The sequence below is a fragment of the Eschrichtius robustus genome, chromosome 15 (genome assembly GCF_028021215.1).
Source record: "Eschrichtius robustus isolate mEscRob2 chromosome 15, mEscRob2.pri, whole genome shotgun sequence".
NCBI classification, from domain to species: domain Eukaryota; kingdom Metazoa; phylum Chordata; class Mammalia; order Artiodactyla; family Eschrichtiidae; genus Eschrichtius; species Eschrichtius robustus.
Genome location: NC_090838.1, coordinates 6,547,202 through 6,574,316, shown reverse-complemented (window position 1 = coordinate 6,574,316; position 27,115 = coordinate 6,547,202). Strand labels below are relative to the sequence as shown.

Here is a 27,115-nt window from a genome sequence, read left to right as displayed (position 1 = left end):
GCTTGGCGTTTGAAATGAAAGGGAAAATCAGTGACTGGCTTCTGTGAATCGGAACAGGATTTAAATGTCCTAGAGCTGGGAGGGGGTGGCTGGGTCACCTGGCGCCCCGCAGTCGCAACACACGTCATTGCCTGTCATCCTCTGGACCTCGGAGATGATCTCCTTTGTCAGTTCTTGGACTATGTTATTTTCTCCCGTATTGTCATCTCCCTTAAATGCATTGTTTAGAGCTTCTTCTTTGCTGTTTTGCAGCACAGACATCCATCTAGAAAAATAACAGTGACGCTGTGTTAAATCCCGAGGACAGCTGCCCTTCCAAGGTCCCACCCCCAAACAACTTACATTTGACATTCCTGTTCGTCCTCTGCTTGAAAGTGGTATGTCCTGTCATCTGCACGGCAAGAGGGGTTTCATCAATTGTGAGCCCGGACAGTAATCCATACACAATTCCAAAAGAAAGTGGTTTGTAATTAACCTCAGGAAGAGTCTAAACTCTGCTACGAAGTCAATGATTTGTATACAACCCAGCACTCCTCCCTGCCCTTTACAAGCCCTCGCCTGGGAACTGTGGCTTTCTCATGCAAATTATCGAGCCAGCTCTCTTCTTCCATTCCAGTCTAAAGAGAAGCAACTTCCAAAAACTGAAGCTCTTCAATAAAAACCATCACTATCCTTTCAAAAACTTTTTTTTTTTTTAACTTGCTACAGAGTTGGCCCCCAATTGTTATGGCCCTTTGAATAGTAAAAGCCTTATCTAAAGTGAGTATCTTACAAGATTTCTGGCTTTCTTAGCCCAAAGTGTATAGCCTCAGTCCAGTCATGGGAAAGCATCAGAGAAACCCAAACTGAGGGACATATGACCAAAAAACTGACCAATAATTTTCAAAGTATCAAAGTAATGAAAGACAAGGAAAGATACAGAACTGATATAGACTGTAGGTGACTAGGGCGAAATAACAGCAGCAATGTGGAATCCTGGAGAGAATCCTGGAACAGAAAGAGGACACGAGTGGAAAAAATGGTAAAATCTGAATAAGATTCTTAGTTAACAGCATCACACCAAAGTAAATTTCCTGGTTTTGACAGTTGCAGATATGGCTGATATTATATACTAAATAGTAATTGACAACCTGTACTATGCTGTCAGTATTAGGGGGCAGCTGGGTAAGGGATATACAGAAATTCTTTGCCTACAATCAGTCCAAAAACGAAGTAAAAAAGAAAATTAAATTTAAAAAACAAAAAAGAAAAAAAAAAAGGGAGGAGATCCAACTTCTGCAGATGGCAGAGCAGTGACAGGCAGGGACTGTCCTTGGGGTTCCCAGTAAACATCGTGCCCCTCAAAGTGAGTGAACACTGTGGCCTTTACACTCCTGAAAGCACTTCAGTTCTTAGGATAATTCTTGGTGAGCTGACTGGGAGGAGGCTGAGGCCCAGAGAGGTTAAGAGGCAGGAACAAGCGCACCCCGTGGCCGAGGGGTCAGGTTTTGACCCCGGCTCTGATCCTCTTCCTTCCTTTTTTCCTGACACGGAGGGGACACCCCGCACCCTCTATCCCCAGCCTGCTACTGAGGAAAGGAACAGGGTTTAAGAGAACTGTGCCAAGGGGCTTCCCTGGTGGTCCAGTGGTTAAGAATCCGCCTTCCAATGCAGGGGACGCGGGTTCCATCCCCGGTCCAGGAACTAAGATCCCACATGCCTCGGGGCAACTAGGCCAGCGTGCAGCAACTACTGAGCCCACGCCCTCTGGAGCCTGTGCGCAACTAGAGAAGCCCACATGCCACAACGAAAGATCCCGCATGCCGCAACTAGGACCCGGCACAGCCAAAAATAAAATAAATACTTTAAAGAAAAAAAGAGACCCGCGTCTAGTTCAGAAAAATAAACTTAATCCTGTGATTCAAATGTTAGTGGTCGGGTGCTGGGAAGGGAGGCCGCTTTCCCTGCCCCCGCTCTACCTGGTGTGCAGAGCCTTACCTGCCGGAGGGCCGGAGCGGGCAGGTCCACATCCACTCTAAGTGGATCTCAGAGTCCTCGGGAAGCCATGACCATGACAGGTTACACCAGAGGACCGGGTCTGACATCAGGCCTAAAACCTTCCAAGTTTTCCCTGAGCCACTTCATGGTCAGACCAGGCACAGATGCCGCAGGAAAATCAAGGAGATGGGGGAACAACCCATTTCTGTGGCCAATTCTTCATTTTAACACGTGAATGGTGGAGAAGCAGGGGAAATTCTCTGTGAAAATTTCCAAATAAGAATTCCCTTGTATGGAACCCTCTTGCACTGTTGGTAGGAATGTAAACTGATACAGCCACTACGGAGAACAGTATGGAGGTTCCTTAAAAAACTAAAAATAGAATTACCATATGGCCCAGCAATCCCACTACTGGGCATATACCCAGAGAAAACCATAATTCAAAAAGACACATGCACCCCAATGTTCACTGCAGCACTATTTACAACAGCCAGGTCGCAGAAGCAACCTAAATGCCCGTCGACAGACGAATGGATAAAGAAGGTGTGGTACATATATACAATGCAATATTACTCAGCCATAAAAAGAAACGAATTAGGGTCATTTGTAGAGATGTGGATGGACGCAGAAACTGTCATACAGAGTAAAGTAAGTCAGAAAGAGAAAAACAAGTATCGTATATTAACGCATGTATGTGGAATCTAGAAAAATGGTACAGATGAACCGGTTTGCAAGGCAGAAACAGAGACACAGATGTAGAGAACAAACCTATGGACACCAAGGGGGGAGAGTGGCGGGGGGTGGTGGTGGTGGGATGAACTGGGAGATTGGGATGGACATGTAGACACTGATGTGTATAAGAGAGATAACTAATAAGAACCTGGGGGCTTCCCTGGTGGCACAGTGGTTGAGAATCTTCCTGCCAATGCAGGGGACATGGGTTCGAGCCCTGGTCTGGGAAGATCCCACATGCCGCGGAGCAACTAGGCCCGTGAGCCACAACTACTGAACCTGCGCGTCTGGAGCCAGTGCTCCCCAACAAGAGAGGCCGTGACAGTGAGAGGCCCGCGCACCGCGATGAAGACTGGCCCCCACTTGCCGCAACTAGAGAAAGCCCTCACACAGAAACGAAGACCCAACACAGCCAAAAATAAATAAATTAAAAAAAAAAAAAAGAACCTGCTGTATATAAAAAAAAAAAAAAAAAAAAAAAAATTCCCTTGTATGGATACTCTTTCAAGATGCCTTTACACCAAGAACAGTTTCTAGCAGATTCAACTAGAGGGAGGAGAAAAGAGGAAGTTTCCAGAGCCCTGCTGTGAGGTATCCTGGGAAGGGCTGCTTCTCTGCCCCAGGCTCGGGCTCCAGCTGGCCACGAACCCTCCATGTGGACCTGGAGAGGCACCCTGTGGGTCCACCCCACTCAGGGGACTGACCTAGATCATGTGCACCTTCTCCTACACCCCCCCCCCCAACCTGGCATGACTGCGTGATCTGAGGATAATGGCTCAGGACTTGAATTTGTAAACAGTGGGGTCAATCTGAGGGCAAGAGGACTGCACAAGCTCCAGAAGGGCTGGCCTTGCCACAGGGACGTCCTCCTTGAGAAGCCAGGCCCACCGACGGCTTGATCTGGGCGGGGAGTCCCTGTCTGGGGGAAAGATCGGTAAAGGAGGATTCTGCAGGGAAACAGCTGCAGCCAGCGGTCAGTCTGTTCCTCCCGGGCTCTCTGGGTGATTCCAAGCTGGCTTTGCAGGTTGAGGGACGGGAGGAAGGGGTGGCTCCTCGGGGCCTGGTAGACTCACACCTGAAACAGCATCCTCGCTGCCCATCTACAGCTTGACTTTTATTTCTCCGGCCACCCAGATGTTTCACGAGCACAAAGGTGTCTCGGGGATACGTGTGTGTCCCAGCAGCCCGGTCAGCAGGTACAGTCAGACCCGAAGCCAGGCCCCCACCTCTCAGGTCACGGTTTTCTCGCTCTGCAGTGTCTCCCTTGATGGTTCCTGGGGTGGGGGGTGGATCCTGACCAGTTTCGACGTTCCTCTGTCACGACCCAAACCCACGTAGCGCTGCAACAAAGCACTGCCACTACACACCCCCCCCCCAGGGCAGCATCACCTCTTGAAAACGAGCTGAGGATGACCAGTGTGTAGGACCGGGATCCATTCTACCCACTGGAAGACAGTGGCAAGAAGAGATGAGAGCATTTTTCAAAGACGACAGTGGACTCTGGCAAGTTCACCACAGCGCCTAGGACTAGACTCGGTAAGCCCTTCCGGGTGCCGGAGGCTGGAAGCTCTTGACCGAAGGTATGTATCATGTCAGGCACCAGAGCAAAGACACTGATGGAATCTTGCAAATGTCAGGTGGCCAGAGCGCGAGCACAGAACCAGATGCCCGCAGTAACTCACGCCTGTAGCAGCAAGGCACGCTCACACCTACCGATCCTCCTCGGGGCCTGGCCAGCTGTTCAAATGTGTATGCTGGGAGGCTTTGGAGTCATCTACACGCCTGAAAGAAATGCTTCTGCACACGTGGTCTCTGACGGGGGCCCCATAGGGGTGCTGGAGCGACCGGGGCAAGCGAGGGCGTGCGGGCCCCCCTCCCCGTGTGCAGAACTCACACTCCGTGACTAACCGCCGATCAGCTACTGGAGGGGAATGCGCCACTTCTCATGAGTTACTGCTTCAGAAAATGAAAGGCCGCAGCCCTCCAAGTGTCCCCTAGACACTGGCTGACGTCAGGTACGACCCCCAAGCTGTCTCCCTTTAACTGTCACTTTTTATTGCCCTCCAGGGGCACATTTTAAACCACATTCCACGCCGTCCTGAGTGAGTGAAGGACCTGCGAGTGAGGAGGGTAAATGAATCTGCGGGCCTGACTACACTGAGCAGGGACACAGGACTGGAAGCTGGAGAGTCAATTTTTATTCTGCAAATCGGTCTGGAAGCTGAAGATCAGAACAAACAGCACCCAAACCACACACTGCACTGCTCAACGTGCTCCTGCAGCTCTGCACCGGGCGCATGAGAACAGGACACCAGCCCGGGCCGCTGGACCAGGTGCATTAGAACGGGACACCGGCCGGGGCCTCTGGACCAGGTGTATTAGAACAGGACACCGGCCCGGGCCTCTGGACCAGGTGCATGAGAACAGGACATGAGCCCGGGCCTCCGTCTCCTCCCCAAGCACAGAGGAGCCGGTAATCATTTCCTCTAAGTTTGCTGTGAGCATTAAATTACATAGTAACTTCCTACCCTCGATAATACAACCCAACACACATCTTAAAAAGCAGCCACCTCATGCTCGGGATACTGAGGCAAATAAGACAGCACTCATCTTCCCAAAAGGCACGGTCTGGAGTTTTCCTCTATAAATATAACTCTTGTGCCCAAATCCCCAGTGACTGCCTTTTGATAGGGGAGCTGGCTCTTTCCTTCCCCGAAACTGTAACCCTGCCACCGAAAACTGCCAAGACCAAAAGGCCATCATATTTCTTTAAGATATCGCTCGCCCTTTCCCTCTTCCTTAGGCGATGCTGAGAGGCCACTCGCCACAATGGATGGTTCTGTGGCGGTTCTTCTGGGTCTGCCACAAAGACGAGCAGCATAGGAGCAGAAACACTAATTCTGGGGTGGGAAGACAAGCAGATTTCAACCTGAAAGTTTCAAGAGCTATGCCGGGGACCTCATCACATCAGCGGTGCAGCAGTTCGGACAGCGCCCAAGTTAGGGGAGCTCTGATGACAGAACTGCCCTTTTTTACAGTGAAGTGAAGGGATTGTTAGGCTTGAAGGCTGATCTAGTATAATCTCCTTGTTTACGAATAGGAAACCCGAGTCTTGGGAAGCTGAGAGGACGCGCCCAGGTTTACAGATCCCGCGAGTGGAGCAAGGCCGTCCGCAGATTCAAGCCCTGAACCGAGAGACCGGCAAGCAGACCATCACCAGCGGAAATAAAAAGCACGCAGTCACCTGAAATAAAGGGCTTTCTCTTTGAAAACCAATTCTTTAAATTAATGCACTGTCTGAAATGCGGTTGATGCCCTAGACGAGAGTGTAAAATAATTTCTCTGCAGCACAGCGTCTGAGAAATAAACTTACGTGAAATTAGGTCAAAACACTTCTTCTCCTCAGGGTTGGTTTTCACTTGGCAGGTTAATAGGTTAAGCTTTGCAGGAGGCCGGTTTGCCTGTTGAAAGACAAAAAACAGAGATGGGTGGAAAGGAATGGGAAACCACAGTATCATTCCTCATTAAAATATAGCAAGAACAGGTTCTCACTGGCTTGCAAAGATAGCTATCAGAAGGCAGGCTTTTATGTGGAAGGCATGACAGAGGCACATCACAGGGTGTCCCTGGACCTCAGCTCCCAGGGGGCAGCTGCCCCTCCCTGCAAGGGACACTGGGGGCCCACACACACACCCAGACAGGGGTACAAGTGATGCCAGCCCAGCTTTGAGGTCAAGGGCAGTGGGCTCCCCGAGATCAAAATGCTCCCCGGCTAAAGCTCAGAGACATTCCGTCCTGATCAGCTGGGAACATGGGCATCCAGATCAATTTCTGGTGATCTTAAAAGTGTTTTCCTGAGTATAAACACTCACTTGCAGGGAAAGTAACCTCACAGCACAAAAGTGACAGAGAAATTATAAATATATATATATATATATATATATATATATATATATATATATATATATATATATATATAAAATGACAGATGACAGATTCATAATCCTTAATGCCAGCCACCTGTCGCTTAAATTTCAACAAAACCCACCTCGTTCACATACGTGTCCACCCACCTTCCGCCCTCCACACACAATGGTAACAAGAGATTACAATACGTTTTTGTCAGAGATGTGTCAAAAATGACTATTTCATTACCATTTCAGAAACTATCATAACTAGTCCAAAAAAGCAAAGGGCAGAAGATAAGATAATTTTAGAAAAAAAAAGAATTCTGAATGGCGAAATGCCTCTCAGAAATCTTGGAGAAATATTCAAATATGAAAGGCTTATCTTACCCACCCATCAAGCTGCTAAAGGAAAGACCAAATAAAATGTCTTAGAGTTCAGTTGTTCTTGTTTACCCCTTCCCGTGGCCACCAGCCATGTCAAGAAATTGTAAAAGCTTGGATTTGGGATTAATCGAGATAACACACTCACATGCGTCTACATCTGGGCGGACCTGCATTTATAGACCCCTCTCCACTGAGCTTGGAGTCAGGGGTGAGGCAGCGTTACAACAGGACTGACCCTTGCAGTGTGAACAGCTGGGTTTGAGGACAGCAATCTGGGACAAGCAGAAGCTGGACAGACAGGGTTGGACCAGACTCTCCTGGTTCACGGCTGTGCTGACACCTCTTACGTGGAAATCACTGCACGTTCTGCAGTCTGCCGATGCCTGACAGACGCCCTTGGGTCATCAGAAATCAGTATTCAAAGACACCAAGCTCTGCCTGATCTTGCAAACCTTGACAATTCCAAGTAGAAGTACCATCAATCCTATTTTTGATCTTTATTAATAGAATGAACTGGCTCGTCCAGGAACCAGTACACCAGATGATATGTTTCTACAGTAGGAGACCACGGCACGAATGCAACCAAGCACTCTACCAAGGTGTTCAGCCCATAAAAAAGTATGTGCCTATTCCATTACCTCATATGGTCACACAACTACACAGGTGCATTTAGGTGATGTTCCCGGACTACTTCCAAATGCTGGTGTCCACTGAGTCTTAGAAGCAGGAGCAGTAAAGGGGGTGATGCGCTTTGGTAAATACAGAAAACTTCCATGGACAAGAAGATGATTTTGAATAATAATAGCTACCTTCACTCAGTTGCTGCTGCTGCTATTGTTATTATCCTATTCTGTGCTTACCTGAGGCAGGCGCTGTTGTAAGCATTTTTAATGAATTAACTCATTTAATTTTCCCAGCTGCGCTCTGAGGCAGGAACTACTCCACATTTATAGATGAAGATACTGTCCCCGACAGACTGAATAATTTGATGGCGCTTATACAGCTTGGGAGCAGTAATGCCAACGTTCAAACAAGGCAGCCCGGCCCCAGAGCCCAAGCCCTTCACGGCCACTCTCTCCTGCCCTTGCCATGGCTTCCTGGGAAGCAGAGCCACTTCCCAGGATTACCTCTAAGTATCTCAAGTGCTGCAAAGAACCACACTGCAGTGAGTACTCCCCCTGCCCCCCACAACCTGCCTTCTTCCGTTTTCCCTGTGCTACTAGGAAAGTTGTTCATTCTTACTGAGACACAACTACCCTCAAAGACAGATTTCTTACTTCACAGTGTATGCACCACAAAATATGGAAAAATATCCAGTGCCTATATGTGAAGTAGGAATAATGATAAAGGTATAAATGTGGCTACTATTCAAAAAGGACAACCGTGAGAATGGTCCACAAAACCTAGAAGCTGCCCATCTTAAGCTGTTCCAAGTTTTACATTAATAATTGCTTGCTACTGGCCCATTCAGATTAACGATTAGCTGACAGCAAGGCTGTAAGAAAAATTCACAGGAGAAAAATTTTAAATAGAGAACATTCTATCCATTAAATTCCCTCCCTGCTACAATTTGGGGAAAATGCTGTCATCATGAAATTCAGCTATAGAACAGGTCTATCTAATTCATCAGATACCAGTGTTCCTTGAGAGCCTGATTTGAGAAGCCCTGGTTTAGTAGAAAACTCAGCAAGGAGCAGGAAACAGACCCTACAGCCCTGTTTGCCATGAAGACACGGATTACTAGTGACGCTCCCATTTTAGTCAGGCCATTCCATTTTCCTCCAATTTGTCAGGCTTTTAAAAGGAAGTTTATAGTCTTCCTTCTGCATGACTGATGATCATTTAAAAATTTTTTTCAGATTTTGTAAGACACAACAGACATTTCTTCCAGCTGAATGCAGTCTCCAGCCTTTGGCGGTGTGGAAAGCGACAAATTTGGCAAAGAGGATATCTAATTAGAGTCATTTTGTCCCAAGGATAACTTCTTTCCAGGGCCAGAAAATACAATTAGCCTTGTCTCACGGGGAATACCAACTTGGGCTTTCTACTGAATTCATCCCAGATGCTATGACTGTCCCTCTGCTAAAATACAGAATACAAGCATCTCAGGTCCTAAACTGTCCCTTTTTTCCTGACGATAAATTAACAAACATACTCAGGGAGATGCTGGCTGAACAGGTAAGCCACGCAAGGAGCCAAATCCAAACCAAACCGAACCAAACAGGCATCTCTCCACTCTCTTCCTCGGTGGAGGTTAATTCACATCACAGTGTGTGAACGCTCTGTAGCGGTGCAGCAGCACTGGGGTGTCGAGATCTGGCCTCCCAGAGCATGCAGGGTACCCCGCAGCAGAAAGAGGGCCGCCACAGGGACCCACTCATTTCCCAGGCGAGGCAGCGGGACGGAGCCCCCGCCTGCCACTCTGCTGGGCTGCAAGGCAGCTAAAAGGCAGGAGGCGGCATCCAGAGAGCGGGACTCCCGAGAGAGGGATCCCCCCAAGGGCGAAGCACTAATACAACATGCGAGCGGCGTGACAAGCTGAGCTCTCTGCATGCTAGTAAAGCTAGTTATAACCGTACCATCTGCCAAAAACTGGGGCAACCCATCAACATTTAAAGAAAACTAAGCCTCCATGTCTTTTGAGAGGAAGCTCAAGCAACAGAAATGACGAGACCCAAAGTTTATGCTGTCAGCAAAGGATTACCAGACCTGCTGTCACTTCTGTGATCGCGGGGAGAACCACTCTTTGGCTTAAGCCGAGGCCCTGGGTCTAGTGGACACGCCAATGAAGCAAATATCCCAAATGGCTTTAGAGCTGTAAACAAGCATGAAACGAAACCCAGTCTTGTTTTATGAGATTTTCTGCACTGAGGCAGTAAACCTGACTCAAAACAGAGTAGAATACAATTCGAAAGCAAATCCCAGAATCGCAGGTGTTAGGGCAGGAAGGGAACCTGGCCTTCATCCAGTCTAACATTCTCCATTTTAAACAGGAGTGGTGACTAAATCAATTTGCCTTCCTTAGTCTACAGCACTTATCCCCAGTCACACACACACACACACACACACACATCCGTACGGAAAAAAATTACATCAGGATCCAAACTGCATGGCCCCATGAGGGACGCGGTGAGCGTAAAGAAGGCCAGTGAAGGCTGGATTTTGGAAAAGAGAAACGACCGTTATTTGTCCAGGCAGGAGCCACATTCAATCCCCCAGGCCAGAGGTCCCTCCAGACACTTGGTATCTGCTAGTTCTGCGGTCTCTCTCCTTCTCACACAGAGTCGGTGAAAAGGAAAGGACCCCACTCCCAGCCCGTGGAATACATACAGTCCGTGCTGCAGTGCCACCCTTCAGGCGGGGTTCTACTCTGTCTCCTCGCTCCTAAATACTGACAAGGGCAGGGTTTCTCTGGAACCACACTGAGCCACGCCCTCTGTCCAGGGCCCTGAAAAGGCTGTCTGCGCTCCCGCCCAGCTCTGCCGTTCACAGGGGAGCGGGTGGGGACGGGGGAAGAAAGGCGAAGGCTGAGGCTCGTCTCCACTATGGGGCTGAGGTCAGGGCCAGGCCTCCCGCCTCGGGTGCAGGAAGGCAGGCCACCACCAGCGTCCTCGTTCTCAGCAGAACGGCAACCAACTCTGCCTTCAGACGTTTAAAAAACATCTACCAGCCTCCACGGCTTTCACCAGATCCCGTCACACCAGGTACGGGGATGATATGCCTAAAGCCCACCGTGGAAAAGGGCCGTGTTTGTAACTGTGGTTACAATCCCTCGTCTCCAAAAGCCAGATTAAGTAAATCATTTTATTCCAACTGGCTCAGCATATGCTGGCTCAGTTTCCTGCATGGGCAATTATACACAGGGTCGTAGAAGAAGAACCTGACGAAGGCTGGGTGCAGTATGTCTACGATAAAATTGCTGAAATCTCTCTTCTCTTGGATTTCTGATTCCCAGACTCCTCACCACCTAAACTCTTTTCCCTTGATGGAAAAGTAGAACTCTTTCCAAGTGTGATGTTCAATTTCCACAGACAAAGAAAGCTGGGGAGCGGTTTGCTGCTTGTTTCTGGGAGTCACAGGCCTCTGAATACAGACCACCTGGCTCCTCAGGTGTTCCTGACCCTGTGAGGCAGCAAGGGCCCCTGCTAGCGGAGCATCAACCAGGGGCAGGGGCACCAAACCGAGGAGGCACCCACACAGGCTCTTCTCAGCAGGGACCTTGTTTAAAATGCACGCCTAGTGCCGCAGCGCAGGGCTCGGCCCCCTTACCAGGCCTCCAGCCCACATCCCCTCGTCCCGCTACAGCAGAGCCCGTGATGACAGAGGATACTACTTACGGTGCCATGGGATATGGTCAGAAAACCGTTTTTCACCGAACATTTCCTTTTCTGCCACACTTTTCGGATCCTTACAGATAAATGGGGAAAAAATAAAAGAGTTCAGAAATTTTGGACACAGGAGATTACAAACACACACTGAAACTCTAGCAGCGCGGTCTACGTACCCATCGCTTTTCTTGTAGAGGTTGCCATTCCGCTCGGTGCCATGCTCTTTGTTTCCCTGAGGCTGGTGTAAACTATAGGCTGTGCTCTGGCGAAGCTGTGAATCCTGAAAACAGTTAAGATGTTAGTGGTTTTTAATCCTGTCCAGATTCCAATTTTTAAAAAGCAGTACACAGAGACACTTACACCCTTAAAAATTTTTTTTCTTCTTAAATTAGAGAATTTCTCCTCTTAAACACACCAAAAAAGGGACATAAAATTCATATCCTGGAACTCATAAATGCCACCTACCAGGCTGGAGACGGAAATGGCAAATGCCAGTATCCCCAAACTGGCTGAAAGAATGAGCCATTTGGAAATTACGAGATTTTACTTACTTACGAGCCTTAAGTCCCTGACAGTGGCAAGAAGCTCCTGCGGTGGCAAAAGCAGCCCTCGAGAAGGAAGGCAGTAACGCTACATGTTGGAAGAGGTGGGGCTTTCAAGCAAAAAAACACAAAAACAATGTTCTGCCTCTTACTTTGGGCAAGTTACTTATGCTCCCTGTCTCAGTTTCCTCCTGGGAAAACAGGAAAACAATTTCTAGTAAGGACAGTAAATATAGGAAGGCTTGAGTGGGACCATGTGTGTGAATACCTGCTACGTAACACATATGAACAACATCTGCTTCCTGACCCCATCAATCCCAGCAGAGGGGCCATGGCCCTAAACCCAACTGCTCCAGCCTGAGGGCAGACTGTCCACCTGGTCAGCTGAGAATATGGCCAAGTCCACCACCGCTGGGAAACTCCAGCCTTCAGCTTCTTGAGGGCAAAGACCATTAATGAATCCCCTGGGCCTAAGTCCAGTGTCTGAGATCCAACATGTGCTCAACTGGTGTTTCACAGATGATACCAGAAGCACTAACCCTGGAAATTCTGGCGAAGGAAACAAGGGGAGCAAAACATGAACAAGGAGTTCACAGGTCAACCAGGCAGGACTAAGAGCTGCCTCCATCTGTTATGAGAGCCCCCGATCCAGTTCACTTCGTCACAAAAGAAACAGAAACGATGAAAATAAGTGACTTGCTCAAGATGCAGGGCCCGCGGGAGCCCGAGCGGAGGGTGGAAGGGAGCTCTGCCTCGCGCTCTGAGGCTCCTTCCACAGCGCCTCGTGCCCTCACCAGAGGACGCCCAAGGATCCAGAGCCAGCCTTGCTCCACTGTCGAGCAGCTGACCATCCCCCCGGGACCCTAGGCACTGCCCAAACAATGAAAGAACCAGTGCACGGCAGTCAACATGATCCGAACTGAGACTACACTGGCTCCAGAAGTGAAGAGCCAAACAGAGAAAACCATGGGAGCGTCTGGAAGAAGTGAGTTTTAAAGACGAAGGTGAGAACCGGCAGAGGATAAGGGGAGGGACACACGCGGAGGCCTGCAGAGGAAAGTGGTGGCTGTGGCCATCCTCCAGGGAGGGACATGAGGACAAATACTGCAGCCAAGATAAGGGGGCCCATCGGCTGAAGGGACAGGCGGGCTGGAGTCAGAGCCTAGACTTCATCCGAAAGCCACAGCCAGCCACCCGAATTCTTGCCTGTTTTTAAAAAAAGTCTTGAAACGCAAGTTTTTAATTTGGATGAAGTCCAGTTTATCTACTATTTCTTTTGTCGTCTGTACTTTAGATGTCACATCTAAGAAGTCACTGCCTAATCTAAGGTCACGAAGATTTACATCTATGTTTTCTTCTAAGTTTTATAGTTTTAGCTCTTACATTTAGGTCTTTGATCCATCTTGAATTAATTTTTTATTATGGTGTGAGGTAGGGGTCTAAATGCATTCTTTTGCTTTGGCTATCCAACTGCCCCAGCATCATTTATTGAAAAGACGGTTCTTTCCTCATTGAATTGTCTTAACATCTTTGTTGAAAATCAACTGACCATAAATGTAAGCGTTTTCAATTCTATTTCATTGATCTATATGCTCATCCTTATGTCAGTACCACACTATCTTGATTATTATAGCTTTGTGGAAAGTTCTGAAATCAGAAAGGATGAATCCTCCAACTTTGTTCTTCTCTTTCAAGATTGCTTTGGCTATTCTGGGTCCCTTGCATTTCCGTATGAATTTTAAAATCAGCCTGTCAATTTCTGCAAATAGGCAGCTAGGATTTTATTTTGATGGGGATCACACTGAATCTGTAGATCAGTTTGGGAAGTATTGCCAACCTAACAATATTAAGTTTTCCAATCCATGAACATGGCCTGTCTAGCACTGACTTTTTAAACTCTGAAATACATATGGGACAACTCAGCAAAAAAATTTTTAAAAAAAACCTTCATCTGAGAAATCAATAATGTGCTCAAGCATTCCATTACTGAACTGACAACAGAGCCTGAACAAGCAGACCCCCTAACATGAGAAATGTCCTTTTCCACAGGGAGTTCACGCCTCTAAACAACTAGGGCAAACAGCTCATTCATCGGAGAAGGATGGTCCCAGTTTCTACATTCTCTCAAAGGGGCCGTATATACTAGCACTAGACATTTAGAGCAAACCCAGCTTTAAACATCACTGGAAATGAATGCAGCAGAGGGGAAATGGAGAAATACTGTTCACCTATCTGAATCTCTGTGAAAGACTAAAAATAAACCTGTCAAAAGACTAAACTGCACAACCAAGAAATACGTCTATTGATTTGGGGAGAAAAAAAAATCCTGCACAAAATAAGTGATGAAACCACGTGACAACACTGCTAAAAGTGTTCACGTCAAGCATATTAATCAGAACTCTTCACAGGTCTTATGAAGAGGATAAAGGACACTCTTCTTTTCAACAGAATCAGACCCTATGCCAGAGGTTAGGAATGAAATCACTGTTTTATTCTTTAGACAAGGCATTTCTTGAATCAATTTTAAAATGCAAGCAAATCTGAAACTATGAAATTTAAAATTTGTAAGGAATATAATCTGTGTAACATAAAATTGAACCTGCTTTAGAACTTATTATTTCAGCGTCTTCCAGGTGACTTCTACGTGACCCAACAAAAATAGCCTTTCTTCACCTGTTTATACAAGTGTTTCATACAACACTTGATCAAGGGAGGGAGTGACAGATGAAGTCGGCCCTTTCACATACTGAGATTTCAACTGAATGGAATATAGTTCAAGGGAAAAGAGCCTCTCTTTTGGAGGAGAACCCATCATCTAACAATACAGCAGGCAACTGGCCGGGGCATCCACGTTGCCCAGATTCTTGGAGACTCTGCCACGTACTCTGTGCTTCTCCAGGAGAGCCAAGGACACCATAAGACTCGACTGAGTGAGCCTCCACGTGGAGACTGTTATATGTCTGAAGCACATAAGTTAAGCAGGCGTTTTATGGACCTTCCGAAAGCTCTCATAAAACTCTATCAGTATCCACAAATCCTCTGTCCTCTGACATCCAGACAAGTTCTCAGATCCCCGGCACTGTCCACGATCTTAAGTTCTGTGTGGCCTTATGAAGTGTTAGCCACTGGGTCCTGCTGAAGCAGAAACCGCCCAGACGAGGGGTAGGCTCAGTGTCTGAAATCTTCAGGAACGGGGCGTGGGGCCGGGGAAGGGTGACACTGCATACTTTATATACACATATATGTGCGCGCACACACACACGTCTACTCATAACATCACAAGTATCCCCGAGCTTCCTAAGGCTCTAGAACATCACACACACTTTTTCAATTCACCTGTCCACCTCTCAGAAAGTCTGTGTTCGGTCAATTCTCGTGATGAATGGATTGCCGAGGAGTCACCTCACGAAGCTTAAAGTTTCTCTGCCAAGGGAGGGCTGTGACGCCCAAGCGCTCCCCATTTTCCCAAGGCATGCCAGGCGTGTCCATGGACGTGCGTGCGTGCGTGTGTGTGTGTGTGGGCGCACGGGACTGCGGGCTGTGCTGAGCGAGCGCTAAGCTGTGGTCAAAGAGCAGCGCCCTCACATCTCTTACCACCCACTCCCCATTATTTCTGGGGAGATTTTTTTTTTTTTTTTGGCCACACTGCATGGCTTGAGGGATCTAAGTTCCCCAACCATGGGCCCCTGCAGTGAAAGTGCCAAGTCTTAACCACTGGACCACCAGGGAAGTCCCTCTGGGCAGCTTTTTAAAAGATTCTGACACAAGATATTAAAGTCACATAATACAGCTGACAGAGAACAGCCTTGTGGTGGGACAGACCAGGGCTCAAACCCTGGCCCCAAAACTCCAGCAAATGCATTTCTCCTCTCAGACTCAAGTTGTAAATGCGGGCTAATACCATCTGCCCAGCCATGCTGTTGTAAGGGCTGATTATTGGTCACGCTTATCACGTGCCTGGAAAAACCTGAGAAGTGAAGCAAGCAGGAGACACCATGGCAACAGAGAGCAGGGGAGAGCACAGGGGGAGTGCTGACGAAGGCTTGGGAACGGGGGAGTGGGGCAGTCGGGGGGACCTGACAGGCCGGGGTCAGGAGCAAGGACATCAGCTTAGACTGGAGTACGAGTCAGAGTGGGGAGGGGGGCAGAGGTCGGGGCCAGAGTCACGAAGACAAGGTGCCAGATGACCAGCCAACAGAGGAGGGTCAAGTGCGCAGAAGGACCCCTCAGAGGTACCACCACCGCCACCCACCACTGTTCAACTACCAAGGCCGGGGGAAGGAATCGGGTCTTTTTTGTTCACTCCTGTATCGTCGGCATCAGGAGCCCAACATTTGTGGAATGAATGAACGAACCAGTATCCGTTTATCAAGACAATGTGTAAGTGCTTAACAGAACTTGTCCCTTAGATCTCATAACAACTCTCGGGTAGGCAACGCCACTCCTGTTTTACAGATGAAGCGACCGAGGCATGGCGAAGTCAAGTAACTTGCTCAAGGTCAGCCTGGCAGGAAGTGGAAGACCTAGGGTTCAAACGGTATGCGCTGCTGGACAGCCTAGTCAGAAGCTGGCCCACCTGTCTCACCTGCTGGGCCTCTCCTAACTCTGAATCATCCTCCAAACCCTCCTTCCTGACACACACCTGCCCACCCCACACCGGGGTGACACCCTCCTTGGAGGTGACCTCCAGTAGAGCTCTCATCACACTGTGCTCAACTCCTTTTCTGTCCCCACCCCAGACTGTGAGCCCTTTAAGAGGGAAGAACCGCATCTATCCTACTCTGGTGCGTGTCTGTGGAGCTCCTGCTTAGACTAACTGCTGAGGAAATGGCAGTCGAACGTGCAAAGTCTTGCATGGAGTCAGCACTCAAGGCCAGTTCTAGGCTACCCAGCAGCCTGGCAGGAGGGGTGGGAAGTGGACACCTAGCCAGAGGGTTCTGATTAAGGACAGATTTGAGCATGATAAGATATGCAACCCCAGACCAAAAGGCTGGAGTTGGAATGGACCTCTGCTCCTTGGATAGCACATACTGTTCGACCACATCCTACCAGACAGGGACACTTTAAAAAGGGGAGGCAAAACTGGCACGAAGAGAGATCGCCAAAGTGGAAAAATCACTGTGGTTTCAGCACTTAGACCTACCAAGACCATCCCCCAGAACCTGAGTCCTCCCCCGCACAGCACACGTCTGGGTTCTCAACAAATAGCAGAGAATCCTCCGGCACCGCAGCGGGACCTGTCCCAGCAGAACGCAGCTGAAATGGACGTTTGTGGGATGGGGAAGGCGGGAGAAGGCAAGGCACACAGTGAGGAAGCTCATGCAAAGATTAGCGGTGTTGAGAGTTGTAACTTTGTAGAGGGGGTCTTCTCCAAATGTTAAAATATGATGCATATATAGGTGTTCACTGCATAGTTTTTCAACGTCTCTGTAAGTCTGAAAAGTTTCAAAATAAAATAATGGAAAAGTCAAAGTGTAGCATCCTATTTACAGGGAACGGAAATATCAGGAACAGGATAGGAACGCCGGTGGTTTGGAGGTGTGGGGGTGCTGGGATCGCGACGGCACAGTCTTTTCTCCAAAGTACAGCCACGGGTGACAGAGCAGCAGCCCAAAGCCCCTGTATGTGACGGCCATTTCCTTCACTTAGACCAAACGACTGACGTTTAAGGTTCACAGGAAGGAACTAGGAGAGTAACTCCTACCAACCATCACTGCAGTTTCCTTGGGGCACGTTACCTAATTTTTATGAACAATAATTATGTAGAATTTTTGTAACACTGAAAAAAATCCATCAACACCTTCATTTTTCTGCCTCACAGAAGAGAATCCAAAAACAAGGGATGAGAGCTAAACAACAATAATGCCCAAATGTTCGATTCTTGTAATTGGAGGTGCCCCACTTATAAAAATTATTTTAAAATAGATAAAATTTAACTTATCCATATTTGCTTATTACTTGCAATTGCGTTCACAGACTGTCCAATTTATGGAATACCATCATCAAAAAGCAACACAGAATGTGATACACAGAAAAGACAAGACATTCACAGCCAGGAGATTGGTGGGCTCGATCTTTGGGCATAAAGCCAGAGAAGAGCAGTAAAGAAGGTTCATTTGACCTCGCTGTGCATCTGGGCAGAACGGCTGGTCAACAAAAAACACAAAAACAACAAACCGTTAAAGACTTCTGGTGTGTGCTGGTAAATCTGTTATACTTTTCGGCAAAGCGGTAAATAACCGGCTTTCTGACAACAGCCAGTTTTCCCAAACCCCCTCCCCCTGCACAGCCAAAGCAAACACGGCCCTTGCTCTGTGCCCAGAGGGCTACTGAACTCCAGCACCTGCTCTCCTGTATTTTAAACCTGAGCTTTGCTTCACAGGTTTGATCCTCCTTCTCGGATCCTTCTTGCTTCCAACCATTCCCACCAGCTCTCCAGGGCTCGATGGCATCCTGGCTCCTGCATTAGTGCTACCTCTTCTGGTTACAATCAGGCCACTATATTCTCCATACTCCAAGTTCTTTCTTTTTCTGTTTATATTCCATGTTTAGGAATATCCAAGTGTCAGGACCTGGATTCTCTAGACGGGGAGGAAGTCACCATGCTGTGGGTAATTCCCAGCACTACACAATTCCCAGCATGGAACCTCAATGGGCCAGTCTCTCACTTAGCTGACCCCTGTTTACCAAGAACTGATGAAATGAGCAATATGGTGCTATGATGTGACGGCCAGATGGGCACAGAAGGCAGGAGGGCCGCCTCAATCTGCTCGAGGTCCAGCTGGAGAAAAAGCATCTGTGCACTTGAGCACATGGCCATCAAGCCCCCAAAGATACATGTTGCCATTGAAAAAACTCTCTCAAACAAAATGTGCGATACAGATCACTGGGGGGGCGGGGGGGCGGGGGGGCAGAGGCAGCCCTCCAGAGGGAGGGATTAAGGTACATCAGAAGGACAGGCAGAATTCAGCAACGCAGCGGAAGGGCAGGGGGTGAGCGGCTTCACTTTCACAAAGGAGTGACACCAAAGGCTAAACTGTAAACTTGGAAAATTTCCATTTCACTATCGTTTATGCGTTCAAATTCTTTAGTCTTTAATAAAGTCCACAGCTACTGAAAGAAGAAAAGTAAAAATAAAAAATGCCACTAGCTATTAGTATATACATGGAGGAAATATCTATTTTTTGAAGTTCGTGAAGAAAGCATGCAAAATTCTATAATTTATTAAAATACTGAACTACTTACTCTCCTAGACTTCGGTCACAAAAGGTAAATGCATTTGGGAGAAAAACAACAATATTCAGTTATAGTACAAGAACTTAAAACAAAATAGAGCATGCCAAACTGCCAACAGGGAACTTTATGCTCTGGTAAGTAGTTTAATAGAGGTATTGATCTAAAATCTACTAGCTATACACTTAAACATGTTCCTTTATTGACAAGGAAGTGGATTTATGTTAAATTTCACATTATAATAGCCACACTGTATCAAACATATGGAATTACCTCAAATTTTACTTTTTAAAAGGTTTTCCAACAAGCCCCCCAAATACAAATCATCACTGCGAATGTGCTGGCCCACAGAGAAGTGATTATATGAAAGAGATGACGCAAGAAAACTAAGGTTTCTGCCCATCAGAAAGCAGCTCCAAGAAAATCAAGCTCCTCCCATTTTATGGAACATAATCTCCAGGCTGGAAGATTCAGACGGTCACCAGTCACCCACTGATGCCACACGGGCAAAGTCCATGTATATCTGTGGGCAGGGAAACCACAGAGCTCCAGGGAGAGAACCAACGGCATGAATAACGAGTGTCTATGTGACGGAGACCCTAAGAGCTACTCATCCAGCAACGGACGGAGCAGAAGAGGTTTAAATACTGCGATTAAGGCCATGCTTCCCCATGAAATAAGCATATTTTTAAAAAGATGGTTTTATAAAACCAACTTAAAGAACAAACTACATGTTTCCATGTTGCCCGATACAGCCCCACAGTGAACTGAGCGCCCAGAGACCTGGATCTCACCTCCTCAGTCCCGAAGCCCCCAAGACTGAGGGATGAAAACATAAAATAGCAATCTTTCAAAATTAAATCCCCTCACCTCTTTCTGTTCAACCTGTAATGCTGATTTCAAAATATCTCGAAGCTGTATCAACTGCCTTCTCTCTTCATCCTGGGCCTGTTTGATCTTTAAAAAACAAAACAAAGCAGAGAAAAGTACGGCTGAGGTACAGTGAGATGGTGGAGTTCGCGGAGCAGTTCTCCATAAACGCAACCTTCTCCCAACCAGGACCGAGGACGGAGCGGGAACCCCATTCTCCACACTCCGCGTGGTGCTTCAGGGCTGTCACTTTCTGGGTAGCGCAGCACGCAAACACGAGATTACACGGAAGCAACATTTAAATCAAAGTGTTTGTCGCATAAAAACCCTTTCAACACTCATGTGGGAGGGAAACTACTTACTGTGTGAAGATCCGTTGAAAGTGTTTCAATGGAAGGTTTGAGGCTTTCAACTGCTTTCAGTCCATCCTGGAAAAAACTAGGAGGAAAAAAACAAGAAACATAGATTGTGTTTCATAAAAGAGAAAACAATTTTGTTAGATGGAGAAAAAACTTCTTTCAAGGAAATGGCTGAGAGCACTATGGAATTCCCGGGGGAAAAGACTAGGACCCAAACCTTGAAATATTAGGCAAACCAAGAATAAAGTGACACTCAAAACTAAGAGAAAATGCACTGCAGTAAGCCTCGTATTTGTGATTTTTCTTGACCCATATAAAATGAGCCCTAAATTTTCAGTTTATAACGGGAAACAGGACTCTACTGACAAATGGCAGCAAAGGCTTCGGTTCAGGAACGGAAGAGTCTGAGGCCAGGAAAGCATGGGGTGAACACAGAATAAGACGCTAAAATATTTTCCTTGACAGGCAACAGCTAAGTGGAAAATTGAAAGAATGCAGAAGAAAAGCAAGCGAGCCTGAAGCACATGAATGGCCACGCCCCGTGGGCAGAGCAGGGAGATGTGGTTGGAGAACTTGAGATCGAATATCAAAAGGAACCTTATATTTTTAACGCTCAGAACCCAGTGCTTGTGAAGTCGTCTTTAACCAGTGATTCAGGAAGTACAACAAAGGTTGGACGAGTTTTTCTGCAGCAACAGCAGGCTGACGTGCAGCACTGCCTTTGAACCCTTTTGAGAGGAAGAAGAGGCTTCCCAGGGAGCTTAGGAGAGAGTTCAAAACCTGTAACGAGGCCTAAGATGCCTGTGGACTTGGCCCCTGCCTATGTCTCCAGGCTTCCACCCACACCATTTGCCCCTTTATTCACGTCTCTCTATTCCTCTATGGAGCCAAGTCCTCCCTGCCTCAGGCCCTTTGCACTTGCTGTTTCTTTCCTCTAAAGAGTTCTCCCTGCAGCCTACCTTCTGTTTCGCCTGGTTCATTCCCACTCACTCTTCAAGTTTTAAGTTAGATATGGCCTCACCCTTGAGGTGTGCCACAACCCTCATCCCTTCAAAGAGGTCTCCTTGCCAGATTGTCTCAGAGCATTCTGTCTCTGGCTTCAAAACACTCACCAGAACTGCCATTACGTGTTTGCTGGTGTAATTGTTTAAAATAAAACTCCCCCATTAGATCTGAAGTTCCAGGAGGGTGAGGACACAGTATCCACAAAACCTGACACATTTCAGACACACAATATTTGTTGAATGAAGAAATTAATGAGGAAAGAAGGAGAATTTCTAACTTCTGCCAGTTTACTGGGTACCAAGGAGACTATCTTCAAAAAGTGATCTGGGGTTCACGTGTTTATTTCTTTTAAACTCAGCAATGGTCCTGTGGGAATTTCCCATATCAAGTATGCAATTAGCAGGAGGGGTTGTAAAAACAATGCTGCGTGACACTTAATACGTATTAACTCCAAGGAGGCAGGGAGGAAGGAAGAGGAAAGCATACACACAGGATGTGGGTTACGAACCACTACTAGCTAGTTATTAGGAATCAGAGGCTGGGCTATTAGAATTTCTTACCTTAAAAATCTTCAGATATATGCATAATTTTAACTTTACATTCTCATTCCTGTATTTTGCCTAATTCATTTTTTTCTAAATGTAAAATACGCTTCTGGTGTAGCAACTGTGTCCGTGTTATAATGACTTTTCCACATGTCTGTTTCCACTGATAGGGCAGAAATGCCATGCCATATACGTCTCTGTGTTTCCACTCTGAGCACAGTGGCCGACACAGAGCAGCAATTTTAAATTGAAAAGGAAACTGGGAAGAACAAACACAGGAATGAGAAACTCAGCTTTTCCCTCTTGTCATGAACTCATTCGGTTCTCATGTTTTGTTTCAGCTCTATTTTTTTTTTTGTATAACTATTTTATTAATCAATTCAAATTCTTATAAAATAGGCGGGGTTGGCAGGGATGGGGAGAGAGAGAGAGAAGCTGGACACACACTAGTTCAGGGGGTAGGAAAATTGTCACAGGAGATCAGCACAGAAACGGTCCTGCTCTTTGGGAAAGGGAGCGGGTGCACAGCTCCAGAATCTCTGTGCCTGGCAACTGTCCCCACAGTGAGAGCACCTTGCAGGGGAGTCAAGGGCTCGGAGACGTGTTTCTCATCACAGACGCTGTTTCCATCATGACACTGCACGGTGTCACACTTGGAATAACGATACAGATTTAGGGTTCATCTCTGTAAAAGCACAGCCAATCCTGACCGTCTACCTAGGAAACCTCCTCCCTCTGATTTTCAAAACTCCTATCTTTCCGTACCGTCCTTACTGAGGCATGTTTGTATACTTTCTCTGGCCTTAGGGAAAGCTTCAAAAAAAGGGGCCCCTTTGCTGACTGCTGTCACCGCAACATTCCTAAGTACAAACCCCCAGACATTTTTTTTAGCTTGAGCCTGTTAACACCTTCCCAAGCTTCAGTCAAAACAACATTTACCATTGGTATTACCAAATGTCGACTTTTGTTTTTTATCTAACGTTTTCTAGCCTACCTGATCAAATTCGCCAGCCTTTAAAATACACCCACTGAGATCCAACCTTCAGGCGTCCACAAGCGGGCGGACTCTCCCTTCTCCAGCCTTTGCAACCGCAGCCTCACGGCCGGCAGCCTCCGCCCTCCCCCCCCCCCCCCCCACACCGCTGGAGTGCGCTTGTCCAGGGCACCGGACTGGGTCTCATTGCATCTGCAGCCCAAGTTCATCAAGCCGCAACTGGTCACAGTGGTTCTCAGCAGATATTTGCTCAGAGAACAAGTCACTTCAACGCTCATCACTACTGTTCAGAACGTGACCGTTTTTGTTTATTTCTGTTTTAAAGACTGCCGTATTTCTAGGTTCACACTAGAGAAAAGGATCCTCAATCTTTAGCAGCAAAGGCTAGTAAGACACGTTTTCCAGGCTCTTCTAGGAACTAGAGATGCCAAGTCTTTCCTTAAATGAAATAAAAGACAAAGAACATACTCTGCAAGAATGCTTCCAGAGCAAAGCAAAAAGGAGTAAAAAGCAAAATAATGTCTGTCTAAGCAGTTCTAAGGGTGAACGCCTGAACATGGTTCCACAGAATCTAGTTTCCACCAAGAGGCCTCTTGGTACCTGCAGAGACGAGCAGCTTCAGCTGAGCAGGCTGCCTCTGCCCGCCGGGCACGCCGTGCTCCCCGGTGACAAGTGGAGACCGGGAATGTTCAATGGGGACGCGAAGGAACTGCCCGGAGGACAGAGACACGCGTGGCCACTGGCTCCTTTGTCCCATGGCTGAGTCACTCAGGCTCCACACTTTACGCCCCAAAATATGCATTTGAAAAGTCAAAGCTTTCCAAATGTTTTTAAGAGCGTGCAGTGTGTATGTACACGTACACACATGCACACACACACACTCACTCATCCAGAAAGGAAGTAATGGAAGATTCATCATTTTTAAAGGTTACTGAGCTCATGCCCATAAAAGGCCAATTGGTTCAATTTTCCACAAGTGGTCTGTTGCTACCCAACTGATTAGTTTGGGCAAAATAAAGAAAAAAAAGGAAATCCCAGAATAACTTCTTTTTAAAAATAAAATATCAGCAAGGAAACAACCCACTTCCTAAACAGCCTCACATAAGGTTACAAGGATAAGACCGAAGAAGTAATTTATATGTTAATCACACAGGATTTTGAGTCTCTGTAAAATAATTCATCTTAAAAACTCTACAAATTAGGGGTCTTTCTATTTTCTAAGCTCCACGCTTGGAGCTCTTCTGTTAACCCAGGATGAATCACACAGCACATCTTCCTTTGCTGTTGGACCTCCACTGCTTTAGAAATGCAGTGTCGTCAGAGATGTAGTAAGAATTCCAAAGCACAGCTCCATCCAATTCAGTGCAATTCACTACTGCAAATCGTTCCAGGTAAACGCGCTAGAGGTTAAAAAATAAATGTCATGGAGGACATCCTTGAAGAGCACACAGTTCAGCGGGAGACAACACGAAAGGGGCCCTCAGGGGAATGTGCAGAGAGCACAGTGGTAACCAGAAGGAAGAGAAGTGTGCAGGTAAGCGGGAGAGCAGACGACTTCAAAGCAGCCAGGTACACCTGAGCTGGGCCGCGAGGAGGAACAGAGGCTGGGGAAGGCACAGGAGGGGCAGAACTGCATTCTAGGCACAGGGCGCATCGTGTGTAAGGGGGCAGCAGCGTGGGGCACAGCCCGCTAAGGGAAAAGCAAGTGGGTGCGTGTGGCAGTAGCACCCTCAAAGATGTCCACGTTGCTCCGCACCCCTCCCTGTACTGTCGCAGCCTGCGCCCGGCACTGCGGCTCCGAGCGCCCTCGGACGCAACCTGCAGGCCTAAGTGATCGCCCGCCCGCTCCTCCCCATCTGGGTCCTTCTCAACACACACAGTAACCTGCTGCAACAGAACCGGAACGGGAGGAGCTACCCTGGCGTCCCCAGCCAGCACACGCTCTTCTCGTCACACTGCTGCCTCTGCACAGCCATAGCCAGGCCCCGAATCTCCGTCACATACCTGCCCGTGCGCTTGCGGTCTCCCCACCCCACCTGAAGGTCCATGCAGGTAGGAGCCTGGTTTCCTTCATGCTGCACCACCTGGCACGCAGTAGGAGCTCAATCACTACTTGCTGAATGAATCCTCTGCTTGAAACTTTGAGAGCTTCCCAGTACGTCTGGGATAGAATCGGACGCCGTTAACCAGACCTCCAAGCTGTCCCCACCCCAGGCTTTCCTATGCAGCTTCATTTCCTTCAGTCACGCTGGCCTTCCTACTGCCTCAAGACCTTGACTTTGCCTGGACTGCTCTTCCCCCATTCCTTACCTGCTGGCTCCTACTCACCCTTCAGACCTCAGAATACATGAATACATGGCCCTCAAAGAGGCCTGCAGCGAATTCAAGAAGAATTTGAACACCTACTGTGGGCCAGGTACTGTGTTCTGGCTGCTGGAACACACAGCAAGGAACGAAACAGAAAAAAGACAAAAAATCTCTGCCCTCAACCATAACCTGAACTATATTCTTCTATTCTATTCTTTCTTAGACTCCCGTACTTCAGAACACTTCGTTAAACGTGCAGTTATAAGTGTGCTTGCCTAAGTCCAGCTCCCCTACCTGATCCAGCAGGAACTGTGCCTGAGACGTACATTACTCTGTCTCCAGCGTCTCGGACGGTGCCCGAGGCACGGCACATACTCAACAAAAGCAGTGAATGAGCCCGCGGCCTGTTTATAGAAGCGACGGGGGGGGGCGGGGGGGGGGGGGGTCAGGGAGGAGAAGTAGGATGAGGAGAGGGGAAGACAATGAGGCCAAGAGGTGAGGCCCAGATTGTGAAGGGCTGACAGACGCGGTGAAGTTGAGTACATGAACGGTTCCCAGACCTGCAAGTTCCTCCTTCCCTTCCACACACAGCCTCCTTTGCTCAGTACTGTCATTTGTTTTATATGATAAGTAATACATGAAAGTATTCTTTTAATTTAAGACACTGCATTAACACCATCTCATTTCTCTTTTAACAAATAAAGAACATCCGAGAATCAAACTAGTTTGCCACTTTACAAGAAAAGCAAAAATAAGTATATTTGATAATGTAGATTTTTACATTATTTTTAGTTTTTGAGATATAAAACTCAAACCATAAAATCCACCCTTTTAAAGTGTACAATTCAGTGGTTTTTAGTATATTTATTCACAAAGTTGCATAATCATCAGCCCTATTTAATTCCAGAATATTTTCGTGACCCCAAAAAGAGACCCTGTGCCCGCTGGCAGTAATTCCTCCCTGCCCCCTTCCCTCAAGCCCTGGCAATCACCAATCTGCTTTCCGTCTCTGTGGATCTGCCTATTCCTGACCTTTCAAGTAAATGGAACCATCCAGTATGTGGTCTTTTATTTCTGGCTTTTTTCACTTTACATGTTTTCAAGGTTCATCTGTGTTGTAGCCTGCATCACTGTTTCATTCCTTTTACTACAGAGTTTTAAATAAGTGTTTACTTTCCTCAACACAATACTACAGATCTCCCAGAACTTGCCATAAAGAAAGAAACATCTGAAATACCATCATAACAAAGAAAAAGAACTTACTTGCATTGGGCATGAAAATATTTGATCAGATTCTGAAGTAAATCCACTCCCTTTTTAATCTTAATTTCATTGACCTTCAGCAGATACTGTTAAAAAACAAAACAAAACAGGAAATGTCATAGATAGAAGCAGAATATGAGCTGAACGTGAGCCTCTGAGGACAGATCACCTCTTCTACTTCTCTGACATCTTGCACGATGGGTAGGGCTCATGGTAGATGCTTAATATTTTTTGAATGCCATAACTAAATGTTTCTTTCAGTTTGGTGCCACATGCATTATCTGACATACAGGTAAGTAAATGCTTAACTTTAAGTGCCAAGAACTCCCCAGTAATAAAACATTCTGTCTTAACCGGCTAGGAGAAATTTCTGCCCTAGTTGCGTGGAAGAATGAGGATAGTTCGAATGAAAGGGATTCTACCCATCTCAAACACTGCTGTCCACATACTCTGTCCCAGGTCCCTTTCTTTAGGCAGGTCATCGTCTAAACACTAACTGCTGGTCTTCTGTAGTTGAGACTTTGTCTCCATGTCTCTAATACTAAAACACTTCCCTGACACTTTTAAAAAAACATCGTGATTGTTTAAAAAGAAAAAAAAGGAATTTTAAATTCAAATAAATTAAAGCCGTTTTTAACTTGGAGACTTCATTAACAACCACTAAGACA

The 27,115-nt window shown here is 47.1% G+C and overlaps 1 protein-coding gene across 5 annotated transcripts in view; it reads right to left on the bottom strand.

The window, feature by feature from the left end:
- Positions 1-27,115, bottom strand: part of ASAP2 (ArfGAP with SH3 domain, ankyrin repeat and PH domain 2) — a 159,708-nt gene that overhangs the window by 34,969 nt on the left and 97,624 nt on the right. For all 5 annotated transcript variants that reach the window (XM_068565077.1, XM_068565078.1, XM_068565079.1 and 2 more), the window contains exons 7-14: positions 26,448-26,533; positions 20,337-20,412; positions 19,975-20,061; positions 11,506-11,609; positions 11,339-11,408; positions 6,083-6,170; positions 343-391; positions 99-265 (exon numbers count right to left, since the gene is read on the bottom strand). In XM_068565077.1, the coding sequence (XP_068421178.1) occupies positions 99-265; positions 343-391; positions 6,083-6,170; positions 11,339-11,408; positions 11,506-11,609; positions 19,975-20,061; positions 20,337-20,412; positions 26,448-26,533 (727 nt within the window). The remainder of the gene's footprint in view (positions 1-98; positions 266-342; positions 392-6,082; positions 6,171-11,338; positions 11,409-11,505; positions 11,610-19,974; positions 20,062-20,336; positions 20,413-26,447; positions 26,534-27,115) is intronic.